The sequence below is a fragment of the Delphinapterus leucas genome, chromosome 11 (genome assembly GCF_059928025.1).
Source record: "Delphinapterus leucas isolate spDelLeu-1000000601 "Yukka" chromosome 11, BTC_Dleu_Yukka2, whole genome shotgun sequence".
NCBI lineage: Eukaryota > Metazoa > Chordata > Mammalia > Artiodactyla > Monodontidae > Delphinapterus > Delphinapterus leucas.
Window position 1 is genome coordinate 4,923,256 of NC_143139.1, and position 27,798 is coordinate 4,951,053.

At 43.2% G+C, this 27,798-nt stretch overlaps 1 protein-coding gene and 1 non-coding gene across 3 annotated transcripts; one reads left to right on the plus strand and one right to left on the minus strand.

The window, feature by feature from the left end:
- Nucleotides 1–195: 195 nt before the first annotated feature.
- Nucleotides 196–27,798, plus strand: TIGAR (TP53 induced glycolysis regulatory phosphatase). Of its 2 annotated transcripts, XM_022577340.3 has the most exons (6): nucleotides 196–323; nucleotides 8,563–8,600; nucleotides 12,092–12,213; nucleotides 21,458–21,535; nucleotides 24,817–24,927; nucleotides 25,738–27,798. In XM_022577340.3, exons 1-6 carry the CDS (start codon nucleotides 292–294, stop codon nucleotides 26,164–26,166), a joined length of 810 nt encoding a protein of 269 aa, XP_022433048.2. In that variant the 5' UTR covers nucleotides 196–291; the 3' UTR covers nucleotides 26,167–27,798. The 2 variants fall into 2 exon arrangements, with proteins under 2 accessions (XP_022433048.2, XP_089776282.1); XM_089920156.1 differs by lacking the exon at nucleotides 12,092–12,213 and having other exon boundaries at nucleotides 256–323.
- On the minus strand, nucleotides 21,328–21,400 carry TRNAG-UCC (transfer RNA glycine (anticodon UCC)). Its single transcript has one exon. It is a non-coding gene; the product is annotated as a tRNA-Gly (tRNA).

Below are 27,798 nucleotides of genomic sequence, written 5' to 3' on the forward strand. Positions count from 1 at the left end.
ACCTGCCGCGCACCAATCACGGGCCGGCGCGTAGGGGCGCACGCGCCACGGCCCTGGGCGGGGCCTCGCCGCACATCAGTCTCCGCGACCTGCCGGCCCCCGGCCTCCCTGATTGGCCGTCCTGGAGTGACGTGACGGCCGCCTCGGCCTATGGCAGCGGAGCCGGCCGGTGGCGGGGTGCGGAAGCTGCGGGGTGCGGCGGGCGCAGTGCCGGTTGGCTTGTGCGGAGTGCGGGTGACGGTTCGGGCGGCGTGCGCGGCCTTTGCTTTGCTCTGTCCTGGCGCCGGCGGGATGACGCGCTTCGCTCTGACAGTGGTCCGGCAGTGAGTATGGCCGGCGCGGGCTGCCCTTTCCCCTCCGTGGAGTGTTGCGGGCTGGGCTGGGGGACCGAAGATCTGCACCCGCCCCGCCCTGCCCGTCCCATTTGCTCCTCCGAGGCTCGGCCTGGCGATTTCAAGGTGTTTCCTGTGAGTTACCCCCTACCGGCCCTCCTGCCCCAGCGAAGCTGAGCGGGAAGCCAGGTGTCAGATGGCAGCGGTCCCGCGTTCGATGGGGACAGGGAGGTCGGGAGGAGTGAGTGTCAAGGGCCCCCGTCTCCGGGTGGCAGCTGAAGCGGAAGAGACAGCCCTGTCGCCGCACCTCCCGGGCCCCGCGTTTGCCCCCGGCCGGTCCCCCAGGGTCTGCAGAGTGACTGGTCCGGGGCCGACTTTTCCGCTCCAGGCTCTGCGACGGCTCCGTCCCTGTCCCCTCGGTCGCCTCGGCCCCCCAGGCTTGTGTCTGAGATTCGCTTCTTCTCCGCAGATCTTCTGTCGCTGGGGGAGGAGAGGGGGCCTCGCCCTGCTCTCAGCCGCCTTCATCGCCCCGAATAAATATGTTTTATCATATAACGTTACAGGGAGCTAAATGCTGACAAGTCTTTACGTCTCTTCCTTTTTCCTTCTCGACTCTTCTTGGCCCGGTGTTAATGGGAGGTGGAATTCAGGGAGGTCAGGAGCACAGATTTTTCGAGAAAGATCGACGTAGGTTAGAATCTGGGCTCCAGCTAGGAGCCTTGTAACCTGGGCTTCCTTTTACCGACTTAATCTCTACGACCTCAGTTTCCTGATTTATAAAATGGCGGAAGTGATAGGACCCACTTCACTGGGTTAGCGTGATAATGAAATGTCAGAAAGGTGAAGCGTATAGCACAGTGGAGGGGGAGAAATATAGCTGAGAATTAACTAACTTTTGTTTCTGTAAGGACAGCTCTGATCCAGATGCAGTGAGTCCTCCAATTTGTGTGTATGGTTAATGGGACCAGCATTCTGAGTAGGTGCTGTGTGTCAGCAGGTAACTAAGGGTTACAGGGTTACAGGTAACTAAGATGCCGTTTTTGACATCGTGGAGCTTGTGGAGAACAGCAGTATGGCCTAACCTTGTCAAGCTGACTTTAGCTGCTATCGTCTTTGGTCCTGTTTTTACTTTATAGGAAGATTATCTTGGCAACCATCTGAAGTTGTTCCGTTAGGATTCACAGGATTTTAATGACTGAGCTAGAAATCGAGCTCCTCTCTTTCCACCCCACCCCTCTCCATTTTTAGAAGGCTTTATGACCGTCGTGTGACCTTCTTAAGGTCATCCAGCTAGTCAGTGGCAGAACAGGAATTAGCGTCTTGATTGCCCTCATTTTCCTCTGAAGTTTCTGGATGCCTTGACACAGTGCCTGGTGTATAATTGCCACTCAGAAGTTGTGGAAAATCTGGACAAAACCACCCCTTGAAAAACAAGATGATCCCTATTTAGTTTCTTAATAAACAATAGTTACATGAGTGTGGATTTTATCCCCTCCCTGCTTCTTAAAAAGGGCTTGATTTTTAAAATGAATTCATCATAGAATTCCTATGAGGAATTAATTTTAAAATAAGTCTTAATAAATTAGTATGTGCCAGGCACTGTTGTAATTAAATTCTGACAACAGTCTGGTGAGGTAAAGACTGGCTTCTCAATTTGCCGGTGAGGAAACAGACACGGAGGGCATGTGACTTGCTTATAGTCACATGACAAGTTGGGGTGGTGGCCTTTAAACCAAGGCAGCAGATCTGCGGCCCATCCTCTTAACTATATACTATGCCCTTCTGCCTCCAATTTTACAGAGTTAAAACCTAGTGTTTGTAGGTTGCTTGAATATATCAGCCATTTCAGAGGCTACGTTTTCTTTCCTGTGATATAACCATGAAGAGTGATAAGAATAGTTTACTTTGCTCTGTTTTATTCATGGGAAAGTGCAAAGGAAGTGTTGAAATAATTGATAGGGTTAGTTTTCTCCTTCAGAGTTCTCAAAGCTAAAAATTGATGATTCTTTCAGGAAAAGAAACAATTTCAAACTTGATTGATCACCAGAGTTCAACGTAATGACTCTTTCTGGAATCAGCAAGATTGAATCATTGAGCACAATAGTGGGAATTTACCTTGAGTTTTCTCTTACCTGACTCTGTCAAACGCTTTGAAACTCTGTGTGTTTAAGAGTTGGATAATTTTTGGATAATGCAAGAAAACTTTTTAAATGCAGTTTCTTTAAGTTCAGCCAAATCCTTTATGAATCTGTGCTGTTACCATCTGTGTGTTGGTCTTCATCATCATACTTGAAAGGGAGAGCTACCAGTTGTATCATTTTTGGAACAGAATACCCCACCTTTCAAACTTCAAGTCTACTAGTCTGATTGAGCTGTAGCATCTGGTGGCGTTAGAGCAGCACGGTTGAGAACCCCAGTATTTGCAGGTCGTCACTGCCATCACCCACACGGCACATCGAAGGCCCTAGTTCCCTTGAAAGGTTCTTTGTAGGAGTTTGCAGTTGGTTGCCTGCAAAACCATCCCATTTCACTTCCGTTTTTAGCTAGCTCTTTCAACATTTTTACAAAGAAAATTTCCTTTCCTTTTAACTACTTAAAGATGATGAATCATGGGGCTTCCCTGGTGGCGCAGTGGTTGGGGGTCCGCCTGCCGATGCAGGGGACACGGGTTCGTGCCCCGGTCCGGGAGGATCCCACATGCCGCGGAGCGGCTGCGCCCGTGAGCCATGGCCGCTGAGCCTGCGCGTCCGGAGCCTGTGCTTCGAAAAAAGATGCTGAATCAGTGTAGGTATTGACAGCAAAACTGATGGGTTTTTCTTACTCTGCCTCTGTCGGCACTTAGTCTTCATGAATGCTAGTCATTGTTCTGTTTGTTAATAAAGCAGAGGCCAAATGAATATTGGATCATCTGTCAGCTTTTATCAAGATGCATGTAATTGTTATGTTACTGTGATATTTGTTTTCTGGGAGTAGGGTTGATTAACTGGGAGAACCTATGCAACTAGGCCTAATCTACATACAGACAAAGATATATCACGAATTGAGTATTTTACATTTTTGCCCCCAGACCATCTGGTGAAACTCTCCACGTTACTAGTGCTTGAAATCTTCTATGTTTTCAAATTATTAATCCATTTTCAAATGAATTAACTGGTGTGGAGGAATTAGGTTAAAGCTGTATATGCATGATTAAATATTAGGTGAGCACACTCCATTCCTGTGTACACCAAAGCATATCTCTTTTGAAAACTTGCCCCAAATATATACTGACTTCCCATGATTTGTCTCTGCTGCAGCAAACCGAGTACTGGTCCGTGGAATTTGAATTATTAAAAAGGATGTGATTGGGAAATTAAGCTTTCTATATGATTTCTAGAGAAACGCTATAGAATACACACCAGAACTAACAAAATAACGTGTCTTTTTAAGGGGAGAACAGCATGATAATCCACAAAATAAATGGTGCATATCTGTGGGCCTTTAAACGGCCGGTCATAGACTTGACTTCCTGGCCTAAGTGCCTTCTCACGGAGTCGGGCGTCTGTCTTGGAAGGGAGTCACACTGCAGGTTTTGAGAATGAGTGCTGTTATTCCTGACTCCTTTAAAATACACTCCTCTGACCTTTCCACTCCCCCTGCCTTCCCTGCCACTGCTACAAGCCAAGTTTCGCTTAATAGTAAACCTATTTTAGCCACCCACTTTCCTTTCCCACTCCCTAGACAAGCTAAACAGTTGCCTCAGGCATTTGTGCAGACCCTCGAAAAAGCTGATAAAAGCTGTAAAACTATTTGTGCACATTTTTGGAAAAAAAATTCTCTTCCTAGATTCTTACACTATAATGTTTATAAAGTGATTTGAAAGCAAAAAATGCCCCGTAGAACACGAGTGATTATTAATAATGCACTAACGCCTGCAGCAGTCTCCACTGACTTACAGCTACAGGAAATCTTCTATTATATTACAGCTGTTTCTCCTTTGGCTGGAATTGGTGAGATGCTGGGGCAGCACTGTTACAAATTATCGAAGTACTGGGATTCCGTTTTTTAATAGGATGCCATTTTGATGATATAATGTTTTATTCTGAATCCTTGCTCAAATCAGCTATTGGGATTAAGTTAAAATCTTGAGCTACCTTTGCAGTAAGCATACAAAAAGTTATCATCTTGGCAAATCATTTGTGTGATTTGTAAAGACCTGGTCCAGCGTAATTATTAAATTTCTTCTCACCCTTGATTTTCAATTTGTACAATGAGCGAGAGAGCTTGTGATCCACAGTAAGTGGGCAAAACCTTCTGAGGTTCCCGTATAGAAGTAAATATGGGATTGGAGGCGTTCTTTGAATTTTGCTGGTAATTGAGTTGGTTACAAAGCCATTGTCTAAAGAGGATGTCACTCGTACAGAAGTGAAGCACAGCCCTTTTATTCTTGGTCTCAGCAAGACTGTGAGGCTGAGACAGACAGGAAGTGGATCCAGTGTTTGGGAACTGTTTTCTGTATGAGAAGCAGTGCCTTCCCCATCACTTCCCTGGATGCTTTGTTCATCTGAACCGCAGAGCTTAATCTCTTTCATATCCATTTCATACGATTCTGAATGGGTTTTGGAATGCTGCGAGACATCTTTTATTAATACTCACCTCAAGAATGATAATACTGGCACGTGAGTGGCTAGTCGTGCTGTGTAATTTCACTCACTTGTCGTATATTTTTTAAGCCACTACATCCACACGTTTAGAAGTCAGAACAGTTCTCCTGAGTTTTCTGTCCTCTCACCCTGCAGGTGACCACAGCCTCTGCATCCTCCCGGCATCTCTCGTGCAGATGCAAACGTTTACTCTTGTGTCCTGCCTTTCTTTTTCTTTCCTTTTTTCTCTCTTTTTTAAAAAATTATTTCTGGCTGTGTTGGGTCTTCATTGCAGTGCTCAGGCTTCTCCTTAAGGTGGCTTCTCTTGTTGCGGAGCACGGGCTCTAGGCGCGCAGGCTTCAGTAGTTGTGGCACAAGGGCTCAGTAGTTGTGGCTCACGGGCCCTAGAGCACAGGCTCAGTAGTTGTGGCACACGGGCTTAGTTGCTCCGCGGCATGTGGGATCTTCCCAGACCAGGGCTCGAACCTGTGTCCCCTGCATTGGCAGGCGGATTCTTAACCACTGTACCACCAGGGAAGTCCCTGTCCTGCCTTTCTAAAAAGGTAGCAATCTTTGTATATTATTCTGTACCTTGCTTTTTCTGCTGAATATGTCTTGATGATTTTTCCATCTCTTTACGTAAATCACTCTCCCGCAGACACAGCCGCATCGAATTCCATCAGGTAGATATCCCACTGTTTATTTGTGAAAGTAACGGGTTCCCTGCTAAAGGGAATTTAGGTTATTTACCATCTTTCGCTGTTAGAAATATACTGTAGCAAATATTCTTTTAAATCTAGATGAATGCAAGCATTTCCAGTAATAGGGCTGCTGAATCAAAGGGTAAACAGACTTGTCATTTTGGTGGATATTTCCAGATGACCCTCCATCCAGAGAGCATGTACACTGAGGTTCTGTTATTTCCCAGGATTTTCTCCAGGGACCAGGCATGTTAGGGTGATGCAGCCTCTGGCCGTGCCTTTTAAGGAACTGGGGCCAGGATAGATGCACGACTACAAAAGTTACCTAGCGTAGTACAGAAGGTAACTAACCACAGTAGTGCCGGGAAAATGGGAGCGCACAGTTGGGGTAGTTAAAGGGGATGGGGCGGTAGGGAACGGTGCTGGAGAGGGAAAGCTACTTCAAGGAGTCATCTGGCTGTGTTGGGTCTTGAAGAATGAGAACACTTTGGCCAGGTCCAGCGCTCTGTGTTTTAATAAGACCCCTAGGGGATTCTGAGACACACTCAAGTTTGAGAACCTGTGCTCTAGGTGAGGTTGAAAAACCCCTGTTTTTATAAACGAGGGGCAAGGTATAAGCAAGGGGCAGAGACGCGAGTTTGTGATCCCGACCAAGGTCTGATGGCATTCCTTTCTGGATCTGAGTGAATCAGTCCCACGCGAGATCTTTTTCTTTTTAAACTACTGCTTCACGTAAAAAACAAAGCAGGAGTGATGAGCCTTCATGGTAATCAGGGAAATACCAATTAAAGTCAAGGTGAGGTAAACTGTTCAGGTTCCATCTTGGCACAAATTGAAAGCTGTCACATTATAGTGAGGATGTGGAACGCTGCAGAGGGGTCGCGACTGGTATAACCACTTTGGCCTTATCGAATGAAGCTGGATGCGCCATGGCCCCGCAGTTCCCGTGCTAGGCACGGGTCCCTAGGCAGGGGTCAACAGACCCCTGAGAGCGAATAGTTGAGGCTTTGCAGGCCACATGGTCTGTCTGAACTGATCATTTCCACCATTAGAGTGTGAAAACAGTCATAAACGATAAATAAACGTATGGGCATGACTGTATTCCAACAGAACTTGGTTCACGGAAAGACTTGCTTACCAGTCCTTGAGTGGATCTCAGACATGAGCACGCATCAGCGTCACTTGGCGGGTTTATTAAAACAGATCCTGCTGGGCTGCCACCTCAGAGCTCCTGAGTCAGTGTGTCTGGGGGCAGGTGGGGCCTGAGACACTGCATTTCCAGTGAGTTTCCAGGCAGTGCCAGTGATGCAAGTCCAGGGACCATGCTTTTGAGAACCACTGCCCTAGAGAGTCTGCTGCGCTCTGAACAAACATGTTCATGGCAGTGTAGCCCGGAACCGGAAACAGTCTAAGTGTCTATCACAGCCAACCATGTACTACATTGTAGTAAATCCTTACAGTGGAGTTTACACAGTAAAAACGAGAATCAAGTACGGCCACACTCAGCAACGCTGGGGTATCTCCCAAAATGTTGAGCAAAAGAAGCAACACAGAAAACCACGTAGAGTAAGAAGCAAGTCACTGTAAAGTTCAACAACAGGCAAACTAATGTATGCCGCACGTGGGCAGGAAAGCGAAGAGGAAAGGTGAGCACCTGAGCGGGCAGAAGTCCTGGCAGGGGATCCGCTGGGGAGGGAGGACATCGTGGTGGACAGGGACGGGGTCCTGGAGGCCGGCAGTGATCTGTTAACTTGGGTGGTGTTATGTGCCTGCTGGCTTTATCATTATATTATTTACTATTTATTTCATAATTTTTAAAAGATTAAAAATGCATTAAGTCTTGGATATCTATATCATCTGTCCAAAAATGACTTTTAAATACAGCTACTGAGTGCTTCCTAAAGCCAAGCAGTGTTCTGGGTGCTTTACCTGTGTTCATCCAATCATCCCGAGAATCTTGTGAGGTTGGGACCATTTATTATCCCCATTTTACAGATGAGGAAGCTGAGGCATTGAGCTTAACCCAGCAGGTGAGTGTAGCGCCAAGCAGTCTTGCTCCTGGGCCCGAAAGATGGCAGCGAGGTTTCCCCTCACGGATTTTCACCTCTCACCGACATGAAAGGGTGTGGACGCGGGCTGTGGGGACAGTTGATTCCAGATGAGGCGATAACTCGATCTGAAGAGGCCTGTGGGGTGTTTCCCCCCACCGTTTCCAGTTTTCTGTCCAGTGTGCGCACAGCACACGCCAGCTCCCACCTGCACTCTGTTGTCTGGTCTGGTCCAGGTGCCCTCACCCTCACCTTCCCCCTCCAGCCTCAATCCAGTTGCTTTGGGACACCACTTCCCCCCATCGCTCTCCGGGTTGCTTCAGAGTGGGTTGGGTTTGCTTTTGTAATTCCCTGGTGTTGCAAAGTGGAGCAGCTTTGAGCAGCTCCAGGACCGAGGAGGCAGGGCCGGGGTCTGCGGGTCTGCGCTCCACTCTCCGTCCCTCGCGCCTGTCCGCTCAGCGCAGCGGACGGACCGATGGACCAGCTGTTGTGTTTTGGTCCCGATGCCTGTGGGAGTAGTTTTGATCAACATATTTAAGAAGATTATTTAACAAAAATTTTTTATACATACATATACTACTTTTAAAATAGCATTTTCTACCTTTAGTTCACTTAAGATTGTTGATCTATACATTTGAATTTGGGGCAATTTGAAATTTTTAGCTTATCGATTAGGCACATAGAATAGATGATTGCAGACAGTAGTTTAGAATAAATTTTATCTTTACAGGTTAGATTCTGACGTTTGTACAATATGCTGTCTTTACAAGTATCATTACCTTTTGTTGCTGATTTTTTTCCCCTCATTTCAAAAATAACCTAATTTGGTAATAAAGGCTTTTTTCCCTCCCTGTTTCAGTGGAGAAACAAGACTTAACAAGGAGAAAATCCTTCAAGGTTGGTATGCTCTGACTCTTATTTTAGCTCTCTCTGTTAGTATTAATGTGAAATATGGGTTAATCAGATCCGGTGGGGTAGGGTGGACCGGGGGCCGCTCTGGACTGTGAACTGGGATTACGGTATTAAATCATCATGGTCACAGAAATATGATCAGAGCAGATGGTAACCAAGAGTCTCCTGAGTGAATTAGATGTAAAGAACAGTGCTCCAAGTTGGTCGTGGGCAGCTCAAAGCTGATTAAGGACTTACGTTGAGTCTAGGTGTCTTAAACTGTATCTGCCAGGATTTTAAATGATTTCATATTTGGAAACAAAAAATTTACTGGCTGGTGTTAATGGTATTTTTCTGCTAAGATACTTATATTATTTTTAGTAGTAACAAAGAAATGGTTTAAAAAGAGAATCCCTGTTCTCACATGGGGTTGTTACTTTATTCTGAATAGACTGTCCTCTGCCCCCTGCCTTGTTCTGTTAATTTGGGTTCAGATCTTTTAATCTCCCTGTGATCCAGCTGGCCTGGCTTTTAAAGAATATCTTTCAGCTAGACGTGCTATTTCTCTGCTTGGATTATACAAGCATTTAGTTTTATATTTTTGGATTAGGGACATCTGGGGTTTGCAGAAGCTGATTTTCATACCCTGTGTGCTTGCCTCCCTCTTTTGGAAATCAGTCTGATAATTAAACGCACCTCTATTTCCCATTGACCTGGGCCCCACCCAGAGCACCCTCTGGGCTCACGTACAGTACCGCCTTGTCCGTGGGCCCTGCTCCTTGGTCTCATTTCATTCGAAGCTGACGGTAAAACATGAATAAAATTTTCATGTTCACACCTGTTTTTTTAGGTCTGTTTTGTGTTTTCCTAACTTTGGAAGTTAGATGCTTAGTTCTTTAAGTTATGGCCTCCTTTTTATTTTTTTTAAAACCCTCAAGCCTTATATGTTTCTAAGTACCATTTTTTTGTCACATACCTGCAGTTTTGATTTGTAGTAATCTGGTAAGTATTCAGCACCAAGTATCTTAAATTTCCGTTATGATTTCTTCGTTGACCCATGAGTTATTTAGAACTGTTTTTTAAATTTCCAAATGAATGGGCTTTTTGGTTTTGTTCTTCATCTTTTGTGATTGGCTTCCACTGTAATTGCTTTGTGTTCTGACAATATGGTTTATTTGATAATACGTCTTTGAAATTGGTTAGCATGGTCAGTTTTTATAAACCTACTACTGTGTGTTTGAGAAAAAATCTGTTTTCTAATTGTTGGGTGTGGAGTTCTATATCAAATACTTGACCTTGATTTTGTTGTTCACATCTTCCATACTTTACTAATTTTGTAAATTTACTCATTTGCCTGTATGAGCTAAGCGTCAATTTATGAGTGAGATATGTTGAATTTCCCGCGTGATGGCCAGCTCATGCTTTAATACCTGAAGTTCTGTCAACTTGTGCTTTATGTGTTTTGCTTTTATGCAGCTAGAGGCTAATTTATTAGGCACATACAAGTTTTAAAATTGCTCTGTCTTCGTGGTGAATGGGAACACTGACTGTTTATAGTGATCTTCACAATCCTTACTAAGACTTTTGTCATAAAGTCTGCATTTCTGAGAGTGATATGGCAACTCCGGCTGTTTGGGGTTGGGATTTGCCTGGTATATATTTTCCTATCCCTTTCCGTTCAACCTTGCTGTGTACTGATGTCCTAAGTGTTACCTTGTAAATGGTAGGCAGCTGATTCTGATTCTTTAAAAAAAAAAAAAGAAAGAAAAGAAATATGATCTTTCTGTTAACTGGTGAGAGTGGTCTGTCCACATTGACTCTGGTTTCTGGTGTGTTTGGACTTATCCTTTGTGGTTCTTTTCTCCCTTCTTTATCTAGTCCTTTACTTCTTAGGTGCCTGCTTTTCTTTTTCTTCTCTTTATCCAGCCCACTCTTACTTTCCCTACTGGCCTCAAAATAAGCCATCTCTATCCTTTTGATGGTTGCCTTTATATCTTTACCATTTGTGCCTAACAAAGTGTAAGAGAAATATCATCTCTCCTGAAAAAATACAAAGTGTGTGCTGCTGTTCAGTCCTGTCCTTTTTTAACCATGCAGTGTAGGCATTATTATTTAATTTGTTACCTAGTGTTTGTTTAGATTGACATCGGTAGTTGCCAGTTTCTCTCCTCACCGTTTCTTTTGCGTCTCAGACCTTCATTCCTGAAACATCTTTTTTGAAAAGTCCTCTTGTGTAAATCAATTTGTGGTAAAGATCGTTTCAACTGATTCTATTCCAGACAATTCTGTTTTTATTCTCCTCAGTCTTTTTTAGTCCAGACAGTTCTAGACTCACAGTTCTCTTAGCTCCTGGCAGCTATTCGTCCGCTGCTTTCTGGCTTCAGAAGTCTTCTCTCATCCAGATGGTGTCCCACCGCGGGTATCTGTCTTTCTCTGCAACTGCTTTTAAAGTCTTTGTGTTTTATTCTGGTATTCTACAGTTTCTCTTACTAAATCTAGGAAGGTACTTTTTTTTTTTTTAGTAATTTATCCTTCTTGGTGTACACTGTGTTTCCTTCATCGGAAACATAGTTTTATGTGTTCCCTCACTTCTGTTCTCCATTTTCTTTCCTGTCTTTCTGGAGTTCCCACTGGATGTGCTCAGGAATCCTCGTCCTTTCTCCGTGTCTCTGACACATCTGTGCTCCTCTGTCTCCTCGTGTCTGTGCCAGGGGCCAGCTTCAGCCCTGCCTTTGGGCTTGTGAAGCTTCTCAGCTTAATGAATCTCCTTTTATCCACTGAGGGATGTTTTTTTCCCCTCCTCAGCAATTCCATTTTTCACTGTTAAAAGACCTGTCTGGTTCTTTTGGAAAGCTATCTGGTTTTTGATCGCTTGTTGTCGCTTATTTTTGTGACTCTGTTTATAGTCTCTGCTGATTTACACGTCTGACGTATTAGTGGTTCCAAATCTGTTACTTGTTGTTTCTGCCAACTCTCATTCATGACAGATTATTTTCCTGTGTGTTGAGTCATTGGCTGACCTGTTACTTGCTCTAAATTAGTAGAAGACTTGTCAGCGTTTATTGAGAATGACTTGCGATACTGAACGTTACTGAATTCAGACAGTGGAGATAAAGAAGGAAAACTTTTCTAGGTGATGATCCGACTGCCCAAATGCAGCAGCTGAGCTGAAAACGTAAGGTAGGGGCAGCATTAATAAAACACGTGGTGAAGTGATGGGCGATGTGGGGGGGAGAGCTCGGGGCAGCCTCCTCATTACCCAGTTCTCGCCAGACACACATTCTTCTGGGAGATACAGAAGAGCTTTTACAGGATCCTAGCTGAATTTTGCTTGCTTTCAGTTCTCTGAAAAGTTACGTGGAAAAGTACCCAAGGGAATCTTGTAATAAAATATAGGTAAATGCCCTTTATATTCTCTTAGGTGTGATTTTTATTGCATCCCATGTATATATATAGAGAGAGAGAGAATGTTGCTCTTCTTTCTCTTAATACCACAGGACAAGGAATAGATGAGCCTCTTTCAGAAACTGGATTTAAACAAGCGGCTGCTGCTGGCATATTTCTTAACAACGTGAAGTTTACTCACATCTTCTCCAGCGACCTCACGAGGACAAAGCAGGTGAGCTTAGAGGCAAGGTTGAGGCCGTTGAGTCAAGAGTCTCAGCAGTCGTGCCAGAGTCCGCAGGGAATTAACTCACACGAGACGTCATCCCCAGCCCTCCTCTCCCTGACAGAACTTACTTCTTTCCCCTTCATTGTACTTTTGTGCTTTGTTTTATTGTGGTAATTCTTAAGTTAGAGTAGCTTGGGGAAAACGTCTAACAAAAGGCCTGTAAAAAGGCAAAGAAGGTGTCGTGAGAGAGAGCCAGTGGAAACACCACAGAGACGTCAGATTTTAGAACCCAGATACAGTTTGAAAAACAACTGTGTTACTCTAAAGAAATAAAAGACGTGTGAAATATCTTTAAGGAACAGATTACTATAAAAATGATCCCAGAGATTCAAGAAAGAACCAAATCAACTTCTAAAAGGTCGGTGGGAGGAGACTTTTGTGGCAACCATGGGGGAATAACAGGGTTGGAATGTAGCCTCCCCCCATAAACAACTAGAAAACAGGACAAAATCTGTGAAGCAACTGTTTTCAGACATTGGACCCCAGGCAGCGTGGGCTGCGATCCCCGAATGAAGTGAAACAAAACAGGTGAGCCCTTGATCGTCCTGGTTTTCCAGCTGAAGCAATTCCCAGACTCTGGCAGAAGAAGCCAAATAGAGGACAGTGGTCTCAGTGATTGAGGGGACAGAGCTTGGAATTTGGGGCGTTTAAGTAACTAAAATTTGTGGGGAAGAGTGCTGGAGAGAGAGCTGCACAGAGAAAACTCAATAGACATGTGTAGGGATCCCCGTGATTCTTTGTTGGACGGTTGGTTAATCTGCACACGTGTGGCTGACACTGCACGAGGGCAGAAAACACGGCTTCGGGCGGGAGGGAAAAGGTCCCTGGCGGGTGGCGGTCATCCACTCAATTCCTGGGGCTCACACAGGGTGCGGAGTCAGAATTCCCACCAGCGCGAGGGGAGGCTTTGCTGGATACAGAGAGCATATTACACCTTAATAGTGAGGCTAAACTGTCCTCAGAGGAGCATGAGGTGAGAAGTAGGAGACAGCAGAACCAAATTTCATCTTCTACAGGTGAAAAATGCAGTATTCTGAAATGAAAATTTCATAGGGTGGGATTAACTGTAGGTTACACTGTAGAAGAGGACGTCAGTGAACATGAAGACGTGGAAACTGAACATTCCAAAATTAACTGTGGAAAGAAAAAAAGACTAAGAAGGGAAAGTGAAGAGTCTCAGTGACGTGGAGGACAGTATCAAGCAGTGCAATATACATGTAGTTGAAGTCTCAGAAGGGAAGTGGGGAGAAGCATGAGGGTGAGTATGAAAGTAAAAAGACAGATTTTGAAGAAATAATGACTCAAAAATCTCCAAATACATACCCAGTGAAAATACTTCCAAAAATTAAGGCAAAATAAAGACTTTTTCTTTCAAGCACAAGTTGAGGGACCCTCACTTATATGGTCAGTTGTTTTCGTTTAGTCTTTTTGGTCGGTTGGCTTTTGACACAGGTGCCAAGGTAATTCCGTGGTTGAAACGATGGTCTTTTCAATAAAGAGTGTTGAAACAATGGACCATCCAAGCAGAAAAGCATGACATGTGACTCTCACCTCACACAGTCCACAAAAACTAACTTGCAGGTGTTCATAGAACGAATCTAAAAGCTAAATCTATGAAAATTCTATAAGGAAACGGGGAAGATCTTTATAAAGGCACCTTGGGACAAAGTATAAACAAGACACAGATTGGGAGAAAATTGTAAACGTTGTGTTACATGTATGTAATATATGTGTATATATCTGACACATATGTATGTATTATCAATATATATCTCTTAGCTGTATAAATATATAAGATTCTTCCAACTCAGTAATTAGACAAATAGGCAAAAGGTTTGAATTTGACCGGGCGCTTTACAAAGTGAGATATGGGGAAAGCCAGTAAACAGGTGAGATAACTGATCGCGACAGAAACGCATATTAAAACCACAGCAAGATACCGTTACACAACGTGTGCATGGCTAAAATTAGAAAGATAAAGGATGTGGAACACCTGGAACTCAAGACGTTGCTGGTGAGAATGTAAAATGGGACACCTACTTTGGAAAACGGTTTGAAAGTTGAACATACACTAACTGTGTGATCCAGCAGTTTCAATCCCAGAAATTTATCCAAGAGAAGTAAGAATATATGTCCACACAAAGACTTGTACACAACTCTTTAATGGCAACTTTATTTGTAATGGGCAGAGAGTGGAAACGACCCGTGTGTTGATCAGTAGGTGAATGGATAGATGAACATGGTATATTCATACAGTGGAATACACCTGAGCAGCAGCACAGAGGAGTCCCCAGAACAGTATCTGAGCAAAAGAAGGCAGATGTGGAAGAGTGCAGACTGTGTGATTCCATTTACATGAGACTCTAGAGCACATAAAGCAGGTAGTGCGGGCCGGGGGCCAGGAGTGGGAGGCATTGGCTGGCAAGGGCACGAAGGAATCATTTCGGCTGATAGACTTCTTCTCTGTCTTGATTTTGGCGGTACTTAGATCTGTCACAGCTCAGTGACCTGTACGCTTGAAATATACTTCAATAAAATTTACTTAAAATATGGAAAAAGTTTATCCAAAAATGAAAACCTCAGTGGCTGTACTAAATTATAGACTAGATATAGCTGAAATGGTCACTTGCTTATAGATAAATGTAAGATAGCAACTGAAGTGTAGTGCAGTGTGATAAATAGATTAAAAATAAGACTAAGACAGACGGATGGGATGAGAAGGTCTGTCGTCTTTCGAGAGGAAGTATCAGAGAGAATGGGAAAGAGGCAATATTCGAAGAGGTCACAGTTAATAAACTACAGAATTATTGAAAGATAGCAAAATATCAGATCCAGAAAGTGTAAAAAAATCCCAGTCAGAATTAAAGAAAGAAACCCACACATCTACACTTACAGCAATATTGCAAAACTCCAAAGACTGTGAAGGAAAAAACATTATCCATTAAAGACCAATATTAGACTGTCAACAAATGTGTCAATAGCAACAGTAATTAGATGTGCTGAGAGATAATAAAGATTAATCTAGAGTTTTATACCAGCAAAACATTTTCTAGAGAATAGGTGAAGACATTTCAGACAAACAAGCTAGAAAGAAACTTTCAAAGGATAATTGAAGAAGAGATGTCTGAGATTCAGAAAAGAATAGTGAGCAAAAGAAATTGTTACAGGTATAGGTAAATATAAACAAATATTGACCATGTAAAACAGTGTCTGATTTTTTTTGGAAGGGAGTTAAAAAACAAGGCAGACTATGGACTTCAGTGATTTCTACCGTTTTGCAAATACAGTGTCTCTTGTCAGAGTAACCAGGTACACAATGAGAGAAGGAAACATGAACAAAAATGAGCAAAAACAAAAGGCAGCAGAAAGAGCCACACGATTTATCCGGTATCTGGAGTTATCAGATGTAGCCTTTAAAATAATCATTGAATGCACAGATAAAAATGACATGGAGAATTTCAGCAGAGAACTGGAAATTATAAACAAGAACCAAATGCAAATTCTAGAACTGAAAAGATAACTGAAATTAATATTCAATGGATGGGTTTAAAACCAATTTAGACACACCTGAATGGAGAACTAATGAACTAGAACCTTCTTCTGTAAAGGGCTAGTTAGTTAAATTTTTAAGTTTTGTGGGCTGTATGGTCTGTGTCACAATTGTGAATTCTGCCATTGTACTGTGAAAGCAGCCATAAATGATACATAAATGGCTGAGTTCTAATAAAATGTTATTTACGAACAAGCCATTTATTTATTGGCTGCGTTGGGTCTTTGTTGCTGCACCCTGGTTTTCTTTAGTTGTGGTGAGCGGGGGCTACTCTTGTTGCGGACCACGGGCTCTAGGCACACAGGCTTCCGTAGTTGTGGCACGCGGCCTCAATAGTTGTGGTTCGCAGGCTCTAGAGCTCAGGCTCAATAGTTGAGGCACATGGGCTTAGTTGCTCCGCGGCATGTGGGATCTTCCTGGACCAGGGATTGAGCCTGTGTCCCCTGCATTGGCAGGCGGATTCTTAACCACTGCGCCGCCGGGGAAGTCCTACCACATCTTCTTTATCCATTCATTCATCAGTGGACACTTAGGTTGTTTCCATATCTTGGCTATCGCAAATAATGCTGCAATGAACATAAGGGTATATATAGCTTTTCAAATTAGTGTTTTTGTGTTCTTTGGATAAATATTCAGAAGTGGGGGAGTTCCTTGGTGGCCTAGTGGTTAGGATTCCGGGCTTTCACTGCCATGGCCCAGGTTCAATCCCTGGTCAGGGAACTGAGAATCCTGCAAGCCACATGGCACGACCAAAAAAAAAAAAAAACAAAATCAAAAACTCAGAAGTGGAATAGCTGGGTGATATGGTAGTTTTATTCTTAATTTTTTGAGGACTCTCCGTACTGTTTTCCATAGTGGCTACACCAATTTACAGTCCAACAGTGCACAAGTGTTCCTTTTTCTCTCCAGCGTTTCTTATCTCTTGTCTTTGTGATGATAGCCATTCCAGCAGGTGTGAGGTGATAGCTCATGTAGTTTTAATTTGCATTTCCACAATAGTGATGTTGAACATCTTTTCATGTGCTTATTGGCCATCTGTGTGTCTTTGGAAAATGTCTAATCAGATGCTCTCCCATTTTTTAACGGGGTTGTTTGGGTTTCTGGTGTAGTTGACTGGTGTGCATTCTTTATACAGTTGACCCTTGAACAATGTGCGGCTTAGGGGCTCCCACCCTCCTTGCAGTCAAAAATCTGCATAAAACTTTGCAGTTAGCCCTGTGTATCCACGGTTCCACATCTGAGGATCGTGTAGTACTGTAGTATGTATTTTTAAAAATCCATGGATACATGGACCTGTGCAGTTCAAGCCCATAGTCAAGGATCAACCGTATATTTTGGATATTAATCCCTTAGATATATGATTTGCAGTTATCTTCTGTCATTCAATAGGTTGCTTTCTCATTTTGACGATGGTTTCCTTTGCTATGCAGAAGCTTTTTAGCTTAATGTAGTCCCACTTGTTTATTTTTGCTCCCTTGTCTTTAGAGTCAGATCTACAAAAACATTGCAAATACTAATGCCTGTGTTTTCTTCTAGGGCCTTTATGGTTTCAGACCTTACATTCAAGTCTTTAATCCATTTGGGGATAACTTTTGTGTAGGGTGTAAGATAGTAGTGTAGTCTCCTCTTTTGCATGTAGCCGCTTGGTTTTCCCAACACCATTTGCTGAAGAGACTGTCCTTCCTCCATTGTATGTTCTTTGCTCCTTTGTTGTAAATTAATTGTCCATATATACGTGGGTTTATTTTTGGCTGTCTCTTCTATTCCATTTATCTATGTGTCTGTTTTTATGACAGTACCATACTGTTTTGATTACTCTAGCTTTATAGTACAGTTTGAAATCAGGGAGCATGATTCCTCCAGCTTTGTTCTTTCTTAAGATTGCTTTGGCTATTTGGGATCTTATGAGATTCTGTACAAATTTTAGAGTCATTTGTTCTAGTTCTGTGAAATATTGCCACTGGAATTTTGATAGGGATTGCATCAAATCTAGATTGCTTTGGGTAGTATAGACATTTTAACAATATTAGTTCTTCCATGAAGTCCATGAACACAGAATATCTTTCCATTTATTTGTATCTTCAGTTTTTTTCATCAGTGTCATAGTGTTCAGTGTACAGGTTTCACCTCCATGGTTAAATTTATTCCTAGGTATTTTATTCTTGTTGATGCAGCTGTAAATGGGACTATTTTAATTGCTCTTTCTGATAGTTCACTAATTAGTGTGCAGAAACACCATAGATTTCTGTATATTAATTTTGTATCCTGTGACTTTACTGAATTCACTTATTAGCTCTAATAGTATTTTCATGGAGTATTTAGGATTTTCTGCATATAGTATCATGTCATCTGCAAACTGACAGTTTTACTTCTTCCTTTCCAATTTGGATGCCTTTAATTTCTCTTTCTTTCCTAATTGCTGTGACTAGGACTTCCAAAACTATATTGAATAAAAGTGTGATGGTGGGCATCCTTGTCTTCCTGATCTTAGAGGAAAAGCTTTCAGCTTTTCACCATTGAGTATGATGCTAGCTGTGGCCTTGTCATATATAGCCTTTATTATGTTGAGGTATGTTCCCTCTATACCCACTTGGTTGAGAGTTGTTTTTTTTTTAATCATAAATGGGTGTTGAATTTTGTCAGATACTTTTTCTGCATCTATTGAAATGATCATGTGATTTTTATCCTTCAGTTAATGTGGTGTACCATGTTAGTTGATTGCATATGTTGAACCATCCTTGCATCCCTGGAATAAATCCCACTTGATCGTGGTTTATGGTCCTTTTAATGTATTGTTGGATTCGGTTTGCTGATATCTTGTTGAGGATATTTGCGTCTTATGTTCATCAGGGATACTGGCCATAGTTCTTTCTGTGATGTCCTTGTCTGGTTTTGGTGTCAGGGGTAATTCTGGGTTTATAAAATGTGTTTGGAAAATTTCCCTCCTCTTCAGTTTTTGGGAAGATTTCAAGAAGGTTAGGTATTAAATCTTTGAATGTTTTGTAGCGTTCCAGGTGGTTAGTGAAGCCATCTGGTCCTGGGCTTTTTTTTTGTTGGAAGACTTTAGATTACTGATTCAGTCTCCTTACTAGTAATCAGTCTATTCATATATTTTATTTCTTCATGATTTAGTCTTAAAATCATGGAAATTTCTAGGAATTTATCCATTTCTTCTAGGTTGTTCAATCTGTTGGCATATAATTGTTTGTAGTAGTCTCTTACAATCCTTTGTATTTCTGTGTTATCAGTTGGAACCTCTCCTCTTTAACCTCTGATTTTTTTTGTTTGGGTCCTCTCTGTTTTTTCTTGGTTAGTCTAGCTATAGGTTTGTCGATTTTGTTTATCTTCTCAAAGAACCAGCCCTTATTTTCGTTGATACTTTTCCTATTATTTTTGGTCTATATTTTATTTATTTCCACTCTGATCTTTATTATTTCTTTTCTTCCCCTAGTTCCTTTAGGTGTAAAGTTAGATCATTTGGGGTTTTCCTTATTTCATGAGGTAGACCTGTATTGCTGTGAACTTCTCTCAGAACTGTTTTTTGCTGCATCCCATAGATTTTGGTATGTCGTATTTCTGTTTTCATTTGTCTCTAGGTATTTTTTGATTTCTTCGATGATCCATTGGTTGTTCAGTAGCATGTTGTTTCACCTCCACATTTTTGGGGTTTTTCCTGGGTTTTTTTCCCTTGTGCTTGATTTCTAGTTTCATACAGTTGTGGTCAGAGAAGGTGCTTGTTATGATTTCAGTATTCCTGAATGTATTGAGACTTGTTTTGTGACCTAATGTGTGATCTGTCCTGGAGAATGTTCCATGTGCATTTAAGAATATTTTGCTGCTTTTGGATGGAGTGTTCTGTTTTTATCTATTAAATCCATTATTTAAGACTGATGTTACTTACTGATTTTCTGTCTGGATGACCTACCTATTTGTGTAAGTGGGGTGCTAAAGTCCCCTACTATTATTCTATTGCTCTCAGTTTCTCTCTTTAAGTCCATTAATATTTGCTTTAAATATCTTGGTGCTCCTCTGTTGGGTGCATATACATTTATAAAATTATATCTTCTTGCTAGATTGACCCCTTTATCATGTAATGCTCTCTTTGTCTTTTATTACAATCTTTGTTTTAAAGTCTACTTTGTCTGATATGAGTGTAGCCACTCCAGCTTTCTTTTCATTCCTGTTTGCATGGAATATCTTTTCCCATCTTTTTACAGTCTGTGTGTGTCCTTTGTTCTGAAGTGAGTCACTTGTAGGCAGCCCATAAATGGCTCTTTTTTAAATCTGTTCAACCAGTCTGTATCTTTGATTGGCATATTTAGTTGAGTTACCTTTCAAGTAATTATTGAGGGGTATGTACTTATTGCCGTCTTGTTCATTGTTTTCTGGCTATTTCTGTAGTTTCTCTCTGCTCCTTTCTTCTCTTTCTCTCTTCCTTTGTGGTTTGGTGGTTTTAACGTTATGTTTAGATTCCTTTTTCATTTTCTTTTGTGTATTTAGTGTAAATGTTTTCTTTGTGGTTACTGTGAGGTTCACATATGACATCCTGTATAAGTAGTAGCCTGTTTTAAGTTGGTAGCAACTTAAATTTGAACACATTCCAAAACTAGCTTTTTACTCCTCCCTGCCATGTTTTGTACCTTTTATGACACATTTTACATCTTCTTATTTTATGCGTCCCTTAGCTAATTATTGTAACTTTACTGCTTTTGTCTTTCATCAAGTGATTGATCTACTACCTTTATTATATATTTACCTTTTCCAGTGAGATTTTTGCTTTCATATGTTTTCTTGTTATTAATTAGTGCCATTTCTTTTCAGCTTAAAGAAGTCCCCTTAATATTTCTTTTTTTTTTTTAATAAACTTAATTATTTATTTATTTTTGGCTGCGTTGGGTCTTTACTGTTGTGGGCGGGCTTTCTCTAGTTGAGGCGAGCGGGGGCTACTCTTCGTTGTGGTGCACGGGCTTCTCATTGCGGTGGCTTCTCTTGTTGCAGAGCACGGGCTCTAGGCGCTTGGGCTCAGTAGTCATGGCTCGCAGGCTCTAGAATGTAGGCTCAGTAGTTGTGGCGCACGGGCTCAGCTGCTCCGGGGCATGTGGGATCTTCCTGGACCAGGGCTCGAACCCATGTCCCCTGCATTGGCAGGTGGATTCTTAACCGCTGAACCACCAGGGCATTCCCCCCTTAATATTTCTTTCTTTCTAGGGTGGGTTTAGTGGTGATGAACTCCTTTAGCTTTTGTCTCTGGGAGACTCTTGATCTCTTCTGCAATTCTGAATAACCTTGCTGGGTAGAGAAAAGCTTCTTGGTTGGAATTCTCGGCACTTGGAGTATGTTATGCCACTCCCTTCTGGCCGGTAAGGTTTCTACTGGAAAATCTGCTGTCAGCCTTACGGGGTTTTCCGTGTCCTCGGGAGGAGGTGGGTTCAGTGACTTCCTATGCTAGCATCCTGACACTCCCAGAATGATATTTTTTTTGGCTGCGTGTGCAGCTTGTGGGATCTCAGTTCCCCGACCAGGGATCGAACCCAGGCCCCCTGCAGTGGAAGTGCAGAGTCCTAACCACTGGACCACCAGGGAATTCCCCAAGAATGATTATTTTTATGAGAAAAGAGATAGTTGTCTTTTGATTTGCAGACCGTGCATGGAATTTTGGAGAAGAGCAAATTTTGCAAACATATGACAGTAAAGTATGATTCAAGACTTCGAGAAAGGGTAAGTAACTTACATATTGTTCTTTTACCATAAATTATCAATAAACCAACTCAGTTTATCCCATGGCTAGAAATTAAATGCCTACCTGCTAGGGATGTGATATCAGCTATTACGTGAAGAATCTACTGTGTGGCAGTCACTGTTACTTACTCTCATAAATAGTGTCTTTTTTGATCATTAAAATCATAGGAAAGAGGCATCTTAAATTATAAAAGCAAGGCATACTTGTGAGAACTTAGTACAGAAGAGTTTAAAGTTAAAGGTGAAAAGTTCTCTTCCCAGTCTCCTAATCCTACCCCATAATTATAAGCATGAATAGACTTCTTTATGCCAACTTTATATACTTCACCAGAAATGAATCTTCCTGAAACGGTGATTTAGCTAAAAGACGGCAATTTCAGATCTGAGATTTGGCCCCAAGTCTCCTCCTCGAGCAGTGTTTTTAGCGCACTCTATAATACTAACGTGTAAGCTGGTTGCTGTCCTGTCAGCCCTGTGATTTCCTCTACCCCTGGAGGGAAATGTAACAGAATGGCCAGGGCATCTTCAAAGAACTGCTTTTCATAACTTGCGTGTGTTCACTGTTACAGTTCAGCGTATAGGCTAGAGCTCCAGCATAAACTGTCCCTGGAAAGGCTCACTGTGTGCCCAGGAGCCAGTGCTCGAACGTTGTTAAAGAAAAATGTCCTGGGAGCTCCCTGGCGGTCAAGTGGTTAGGACTCCACACTTTCACCACTGAGGGCGCGGGTGCAATCCCTGGTCGGGGAGCTAAGATCCCGCAAGCCGCGCTTTGTGGCCAAAAAAATAAAATAAAGCGCGACCAAAACAAAACGAAAAATACACCTATCCCCAAAACTAAATCTGAATAGATTAAAAGAAGAAAATGTCCTGAGTTCAGTGGAACGCTGCCCAGGGCCCGCCATCACGTGAAGGAGAAAGCGCTGTCAGCGGCTGGGCCGTCCCTTCTCCATCCGTGCTCTCTCCTGGGTAACTTCGTCCTCTGCAGTGATTTCAGTCCACGGCTCTTCCCTGAGCTGCGCACACACACCGAGCCGCCTGTGGCTCAGCTGCCCCGCGGCCGCATCCGGCCAGTGGAATGCGCCCCCCTCTCCACGTGGCCCTGCTTCACGCAGTGGCTGAAACCCTCCTGCCGGCTCTTCACCGTCTCTCGCACTGCGCATCCTGTCCTCGTCTCGTCCGCTCAGCCTCTGAGAAGTTCCTGAATGCTTCATGTCTCTGCGAGCCCCCCGCCGCCCTCCTGCTGCCGCTCGGCATCCTGTCGCCTGGGGCGCTGGGACAGCGAGTCTCCTGCTTTCCCAGTCTGATCTGCACGCCGCAGCCAGGGTAATCTTGGCAGAATTTGGTTGCCACACCCCTGTATAAACGGGTTCACTGCTTCTCTTCTACCCTCAGGAGTTGTCATAACTCTGACCCGGCTCTTGGGAGCTGCGGGGTCTGATCTGTTGCCTCCTGCCCCTTGCCGGGTGCTCAGTGCCTGGGTTTAGCGGTCACATGAGTGGGCATTGGCGCTGCGCTCACCGCATCCCACCACTGTTCCAAGAGCCGCGGGTTTGTTCATCTTCACAAGAACCCCGGTGCCGGGAAGATGTAAAAACCTCATTTCTTAACCCCCGTTTTACAGAAGCAGAAACCGAGGCACATGGAGGTCAAGTCCAGGCCCAGGGTCCCAGAGCTCATTCGTGGCAGAGTTCAGATTCACACTGAGGCCTCTGAGCCTGGAGTCCGTGCTCTGGGCCGCTGGTCACTCGCTTCTCAGCCTCTTCCCGGAATCTCCCGAACACCCTGTGCTCACTGAACCTCCGCATCTGTCCTCCACTCTGCCTGGAATGCTTGCTCCCAGGCCTGGCCAGCTTCCACTCGCCAGAGGCTATGGCCCTCGGTGGTTTCCCGAGTCCAGATTAGACATCCCTGCCGTATCTGTCAGTCTCTCTCCATCTCGGCACTTTTCCACTTGCAGTTGCTTGGTATCCCCACCACCCCGCGGTCTCAGCAAGGGTGGGAGCTGTGCAGCCGCCCGTCCTCTCCTCCTAACTGCCCCAGCAAAGCGTTTGGAGTATTCAACAAATGGATGCTTCCATTCCTGTGAAAACAAAGCAACTGATGGCTTTTAATGGCCCTCTTTGTAATCGTTAGGTTGCTCCAGATATAATTAAGAGTGTAAGAAATTGGGCTTGAAGATTGGAAGAGCAGCTGGTAAAGTGTGCATGTATTCTTATAAAAAAGTAGTATTTCACTATTGGATTTCTTATCTGATGGTGGTGTTAGAATCTTTTGGCATCATCGGTGCAAACCCTAAGTGACAATTTGTCTCTTTCAATATTTTCTTATGCAAGTAATCCATTGTCACTGTAGGGAATTAAAACTAAGAACACTTTGGAAAAAAATACAATTAAAATTTCTTCCACACACAAACACTGAATGTTTTGGTATGTGTGCCCCTGCCTTTTTCCTTCTTGCCTGTTTTTATCTGTCTGTCTGTCTGTTTGTGTATGTGTTTTTCGAAATGAACTCCTACTCTGTGCATTGTTTTATAACTGGCTTGTCTCACGTACTGTGTTTTTCAGTGCCCATAAATGCACATCAATATGACCACATAATTCACGACTCTGTATTCTTAAGGCATTGCTGTTGCATCATGTGTGTGACCAAGCTACTACTTACTGACCTAGTTTAGGACATCTAGGCTGTGACTAGATTTTCCACTGATGTAAATAATGTTAAAATATAAACATCTTCGTAGTTGATCCTTCACACACATATCTCATACATTTCCTAGAAACGGAATTGCTGAGTGTGGACTTTTTAAAAAGACTTTTGTATGTATTGCTACATTTCCTTCCAGAAAATCTGTGCCAATTCATACTCGCATGAATGATCTAGGAGAGAGTTTTTCCCACATCAACACTGGCTGTTAGTGATCTCTGTGGTCTTCTGATTTAATAACTTACGAAAGGTGTCATTTTAGTTTTCACAGTCTGGATTCCTAGTGAGGTAGATTTCCCATGTTTATTGGCCATTTGCATTTCCTTTGTGACTTGCGTGTCCTTTGCTGAGACTCAATTTTTATGAATCTAAAAAACGAATGAGCTTTGAAGTCACATGGATCTGGGTTTGCATTTTCTCCGAGGAGATAGGATAAAGTAAGCCAAAGAAATCTAAGCTCATCTCCGGAATGATTGTTCTGAATTTGCCATAAACATGTACTTAGTTGTTGTATTGCAAATTCCTTTGAGGCCTTTTTGTCTGTTGGATCATTGCAGAAATATGGGGTTGCAGAAGGCTCGCCGCTGAGTGAGCTAAGGGCCATGGCCAAAGCAGCTGGGCAGGAGTGCCCTGTGTTCACACCGCCCGGAGGAGAGACCTTGGACCAGGTACGTAGCCCTGGGGAAAGTCGCCGCGTCCATGAGCGTGCCAACGTCAAAGTAGCTGCGATCTTGACTCGTCGCGTAAGCAAGATGTTTCTGAATTGTAGCTAAGCAGTTTGGAAGTTGTTTGGTTCACAAAACAACTCTGCATCATACCATTTTTTCCCCTTCTAAGCTGTCCTGCCTTTCTTGTTTATTAAGTCATTATCGATAATGGATTTGAGGAAATGGGTTATTAGATGGGTCTGTTAAGAAAACTCCTTGAAAAGGGAGCAGAGTAGCCTTCGCAGTGGCAGTGGAGTCGGTGAAGCAGGCGTGGTGCTGGTCAGCGGGATGGTGGGCAAAACCCAACAACTTGGGTGGCAAGACCATCAGGCCTCTCCTGCGCCTGCAGCTCTAAGTGACATTGTAGCCCTGCTTGCGTTGCTCTGGAGTGTTCTGCTTTTGAGTTGTGTTATTGGTGATTTCCCCCCCCCCACCATTTTTAATTTTCATAAATTTCTTGTAAAGACTTTGTATTAGTTTAGTGAGGGAAGGCTTCTTATCCTTGTTGTTCTAATTGAACGGAAGTGCCCGATGCAGCTTCCTAGGTATTCCTAGTTTCCCGATATTTTATGGGCTTCTGTTTGCTTGTAGATTTCCCCAGCTAGGCTCCAAGTGCTTTGAAGTCAGGAATTAGTCATTGTATCTTACTCGCCTTTGTCCATCTGCTTCTGTAGTCACGGACGCTGACGCATAGAAAAACTCAGTTCTGTTTACGTCTTAAAACAGTCATTAATGTCACTTTATTTCACCTTTTTTTTTCTTTCCTTGTAGGTGAAGATGCGTGGAAAAGACTTCTTTGAATTTCTTTGTCAGCTGATCCTGAAAGAAGCAGGTCAGAATGAACAGTTTTCCCAAGAAGCCCCGAGCGACTGTCTGGAAAGTTCTTTGGCAGAGATATTTCCTTTAGGGAAAAACTGTGCCTCCACGTTTAATTCGGACAGCGGCGCTCCAGGGTTAGTGGCCAGTGTCTTAGTTGTGAGTCACGGCGCCTACATGAGAAGCCTGTTGGATTATTTCCTGACCGACCTTAAGTGTTCCTTCCCGGTGACCCTGAGCAGGTCCGAACTCACATCAGTCAGCCCCAATACAGGGATGAGTGTCTTTATCATAAACTGTGAGAAAGGAGTAGTGAAACCAACCACCCAGTGTGTGTGTGTGAACCTACAGGGCCACCTGACCGGGGTGACCAAAATTCACTAGATTTAAGTCTGCATCGAAATCTAACAAATGTGAGCCTCTGAGGGGGGCCTTTGGCTTTATTCCCACTCTCTGCTGATGCAGGCTTGGAAACAGTGAAAAAGCTGTCCGTTAGAGCAGGCTATAAAGCTCGAGTGGACTCAGAGCCACATGAAACACTAACGGAAAACCATTGAGAGTTGACTTCTTCTTTGTGAGTACAGTTGGAATTTTCCAGGGTAATTTTACCGCCCTGCTCAGTGACATCTCTGGATTGTAAATGGATGAAGGAACTCAGTATTGCAAACTGGGGGAGTAATAATCCTGTTACTGTGGGTTTTTTTGCTTTTTTAATGTCCTGGCTTTTTTGGTATTTTTCTTTAATGTCTGAAAAATCTGGCCTATTTCATTGGCTCTTGGTAAGATACTGTATGTTTTCTTTTTTACTGTCTCATCCAGTCCTTGGAAGAGGGAACTACTTGTAATTTCCACTCCATGTTTACGTGAAAATATGTTATATTCCAAAAGTCCTTTGAAGGAGAAATGCTTGCCGTCATAGTTCATGTAAAAGCAGACGACACTAAATGTCTAATACAGAAAGCAGCCGTTGGAACTGTTTGCGCTGCAGGGTCTGAGATGCAGATGCATGTGGGTCGTGGTTGCAGGACAGCCTCGCAGGAAGAAGCATGTGATTACGGAATTTTAAGGAAGGGATCTGAGCGGAGCAAGAGGAGAGAGCAGATCTTTCTTAGCTAAGCTGTAGGCGGAAGAATTGAGTTTGAAGACGGCACTAAAGAAAGTAAACGGTTGCTTCACAGTAGCCCCAGAATAAAAGAGGGGCTTCCCTGAAAAGAACCGTGGCTTTTTTGTGGAAGGTACAAATGAGGTTTCCTCTCTTTTCCACCAGATGGCACTGGAGAAAAGGGAGCTTGGTTACCTTAGTTCTGTACAAAAGATGGGTCACTCTGAGGCCCTCATGTAAATGGAGAACGTGTTTTCCACGCAGTTTGCTTTTAAATTATCATGTTGATGGATGCCGTGAGTCTCAGCTCACAGAGGGTAGGACTGAGGCTGTCAGTTAAGGCTAAAATCACGTGTAGTCATATTTCAAGTTCAGGATCATGCTGTCCTTAGCGTGCCCGGCGCTGCCTGTGTTCGTGCCAGTGCTGGAGCAGAGCATGTGGTTGAGCGCAGAGGAAGTTCACTGCAGATGAAAAGTTGGAAAGTAACCAAAAAGGACAGATAATAAACGTCCACATCCCTGCCACCCAGAAGTAATATACCCCCCCCTTTTTTTTAAAAAAGAAATAACACATTGCGATGTAAGCCAAGTCCCTTTAAACAGCTGTTGCTGCCCTGTTCCCTCCTGTTCTCTACAGAGACAGCCAGCACCGCGAGTCCGCATACCCATCCATCCTTCACGTGGCCACCTAGTGTCATAAGGGAACAATGGTATTGTTCTGGTATTTTTAAACAATGGTATTGTTCTGGTGTTTCTGGTCTTGATACAAAATATCAAGCTGCCTGTATTCTGTATTTTCGCTTATTACATATATCTTGGGGCTCTATATTGGTATGTGTAGATAGATCTGGTTACTTGTAACCACTGTATTGTACAAAATAAATGTAGTACCTTTTATTTTCTTTATTCTCCTA

Excerpts from the sequence above, each read along its gene's own strand:
- TIGAR (XM_022577340.3), top strand. The coding sequence starts at position 292 with ATGACGCGCTTCGCTCTGACAGTGGTCCGGCA. Across the intron at positions 324-8,562 it reads GCTCTGACAGTGGTCCGGCA|TGGAGAAACAAGACTTAACA; the intron begins GTGAGTATGGCC and ends TCCCTGTTTCAG. Across the intron at positions 24,928-25,737 it reads GAGGAGAGACCTTGGACCAG|GTGAAGATGCGTGGAAAAGA; the intron begins GTACGTAGCCCT and ends CTTTCCTTGTAG.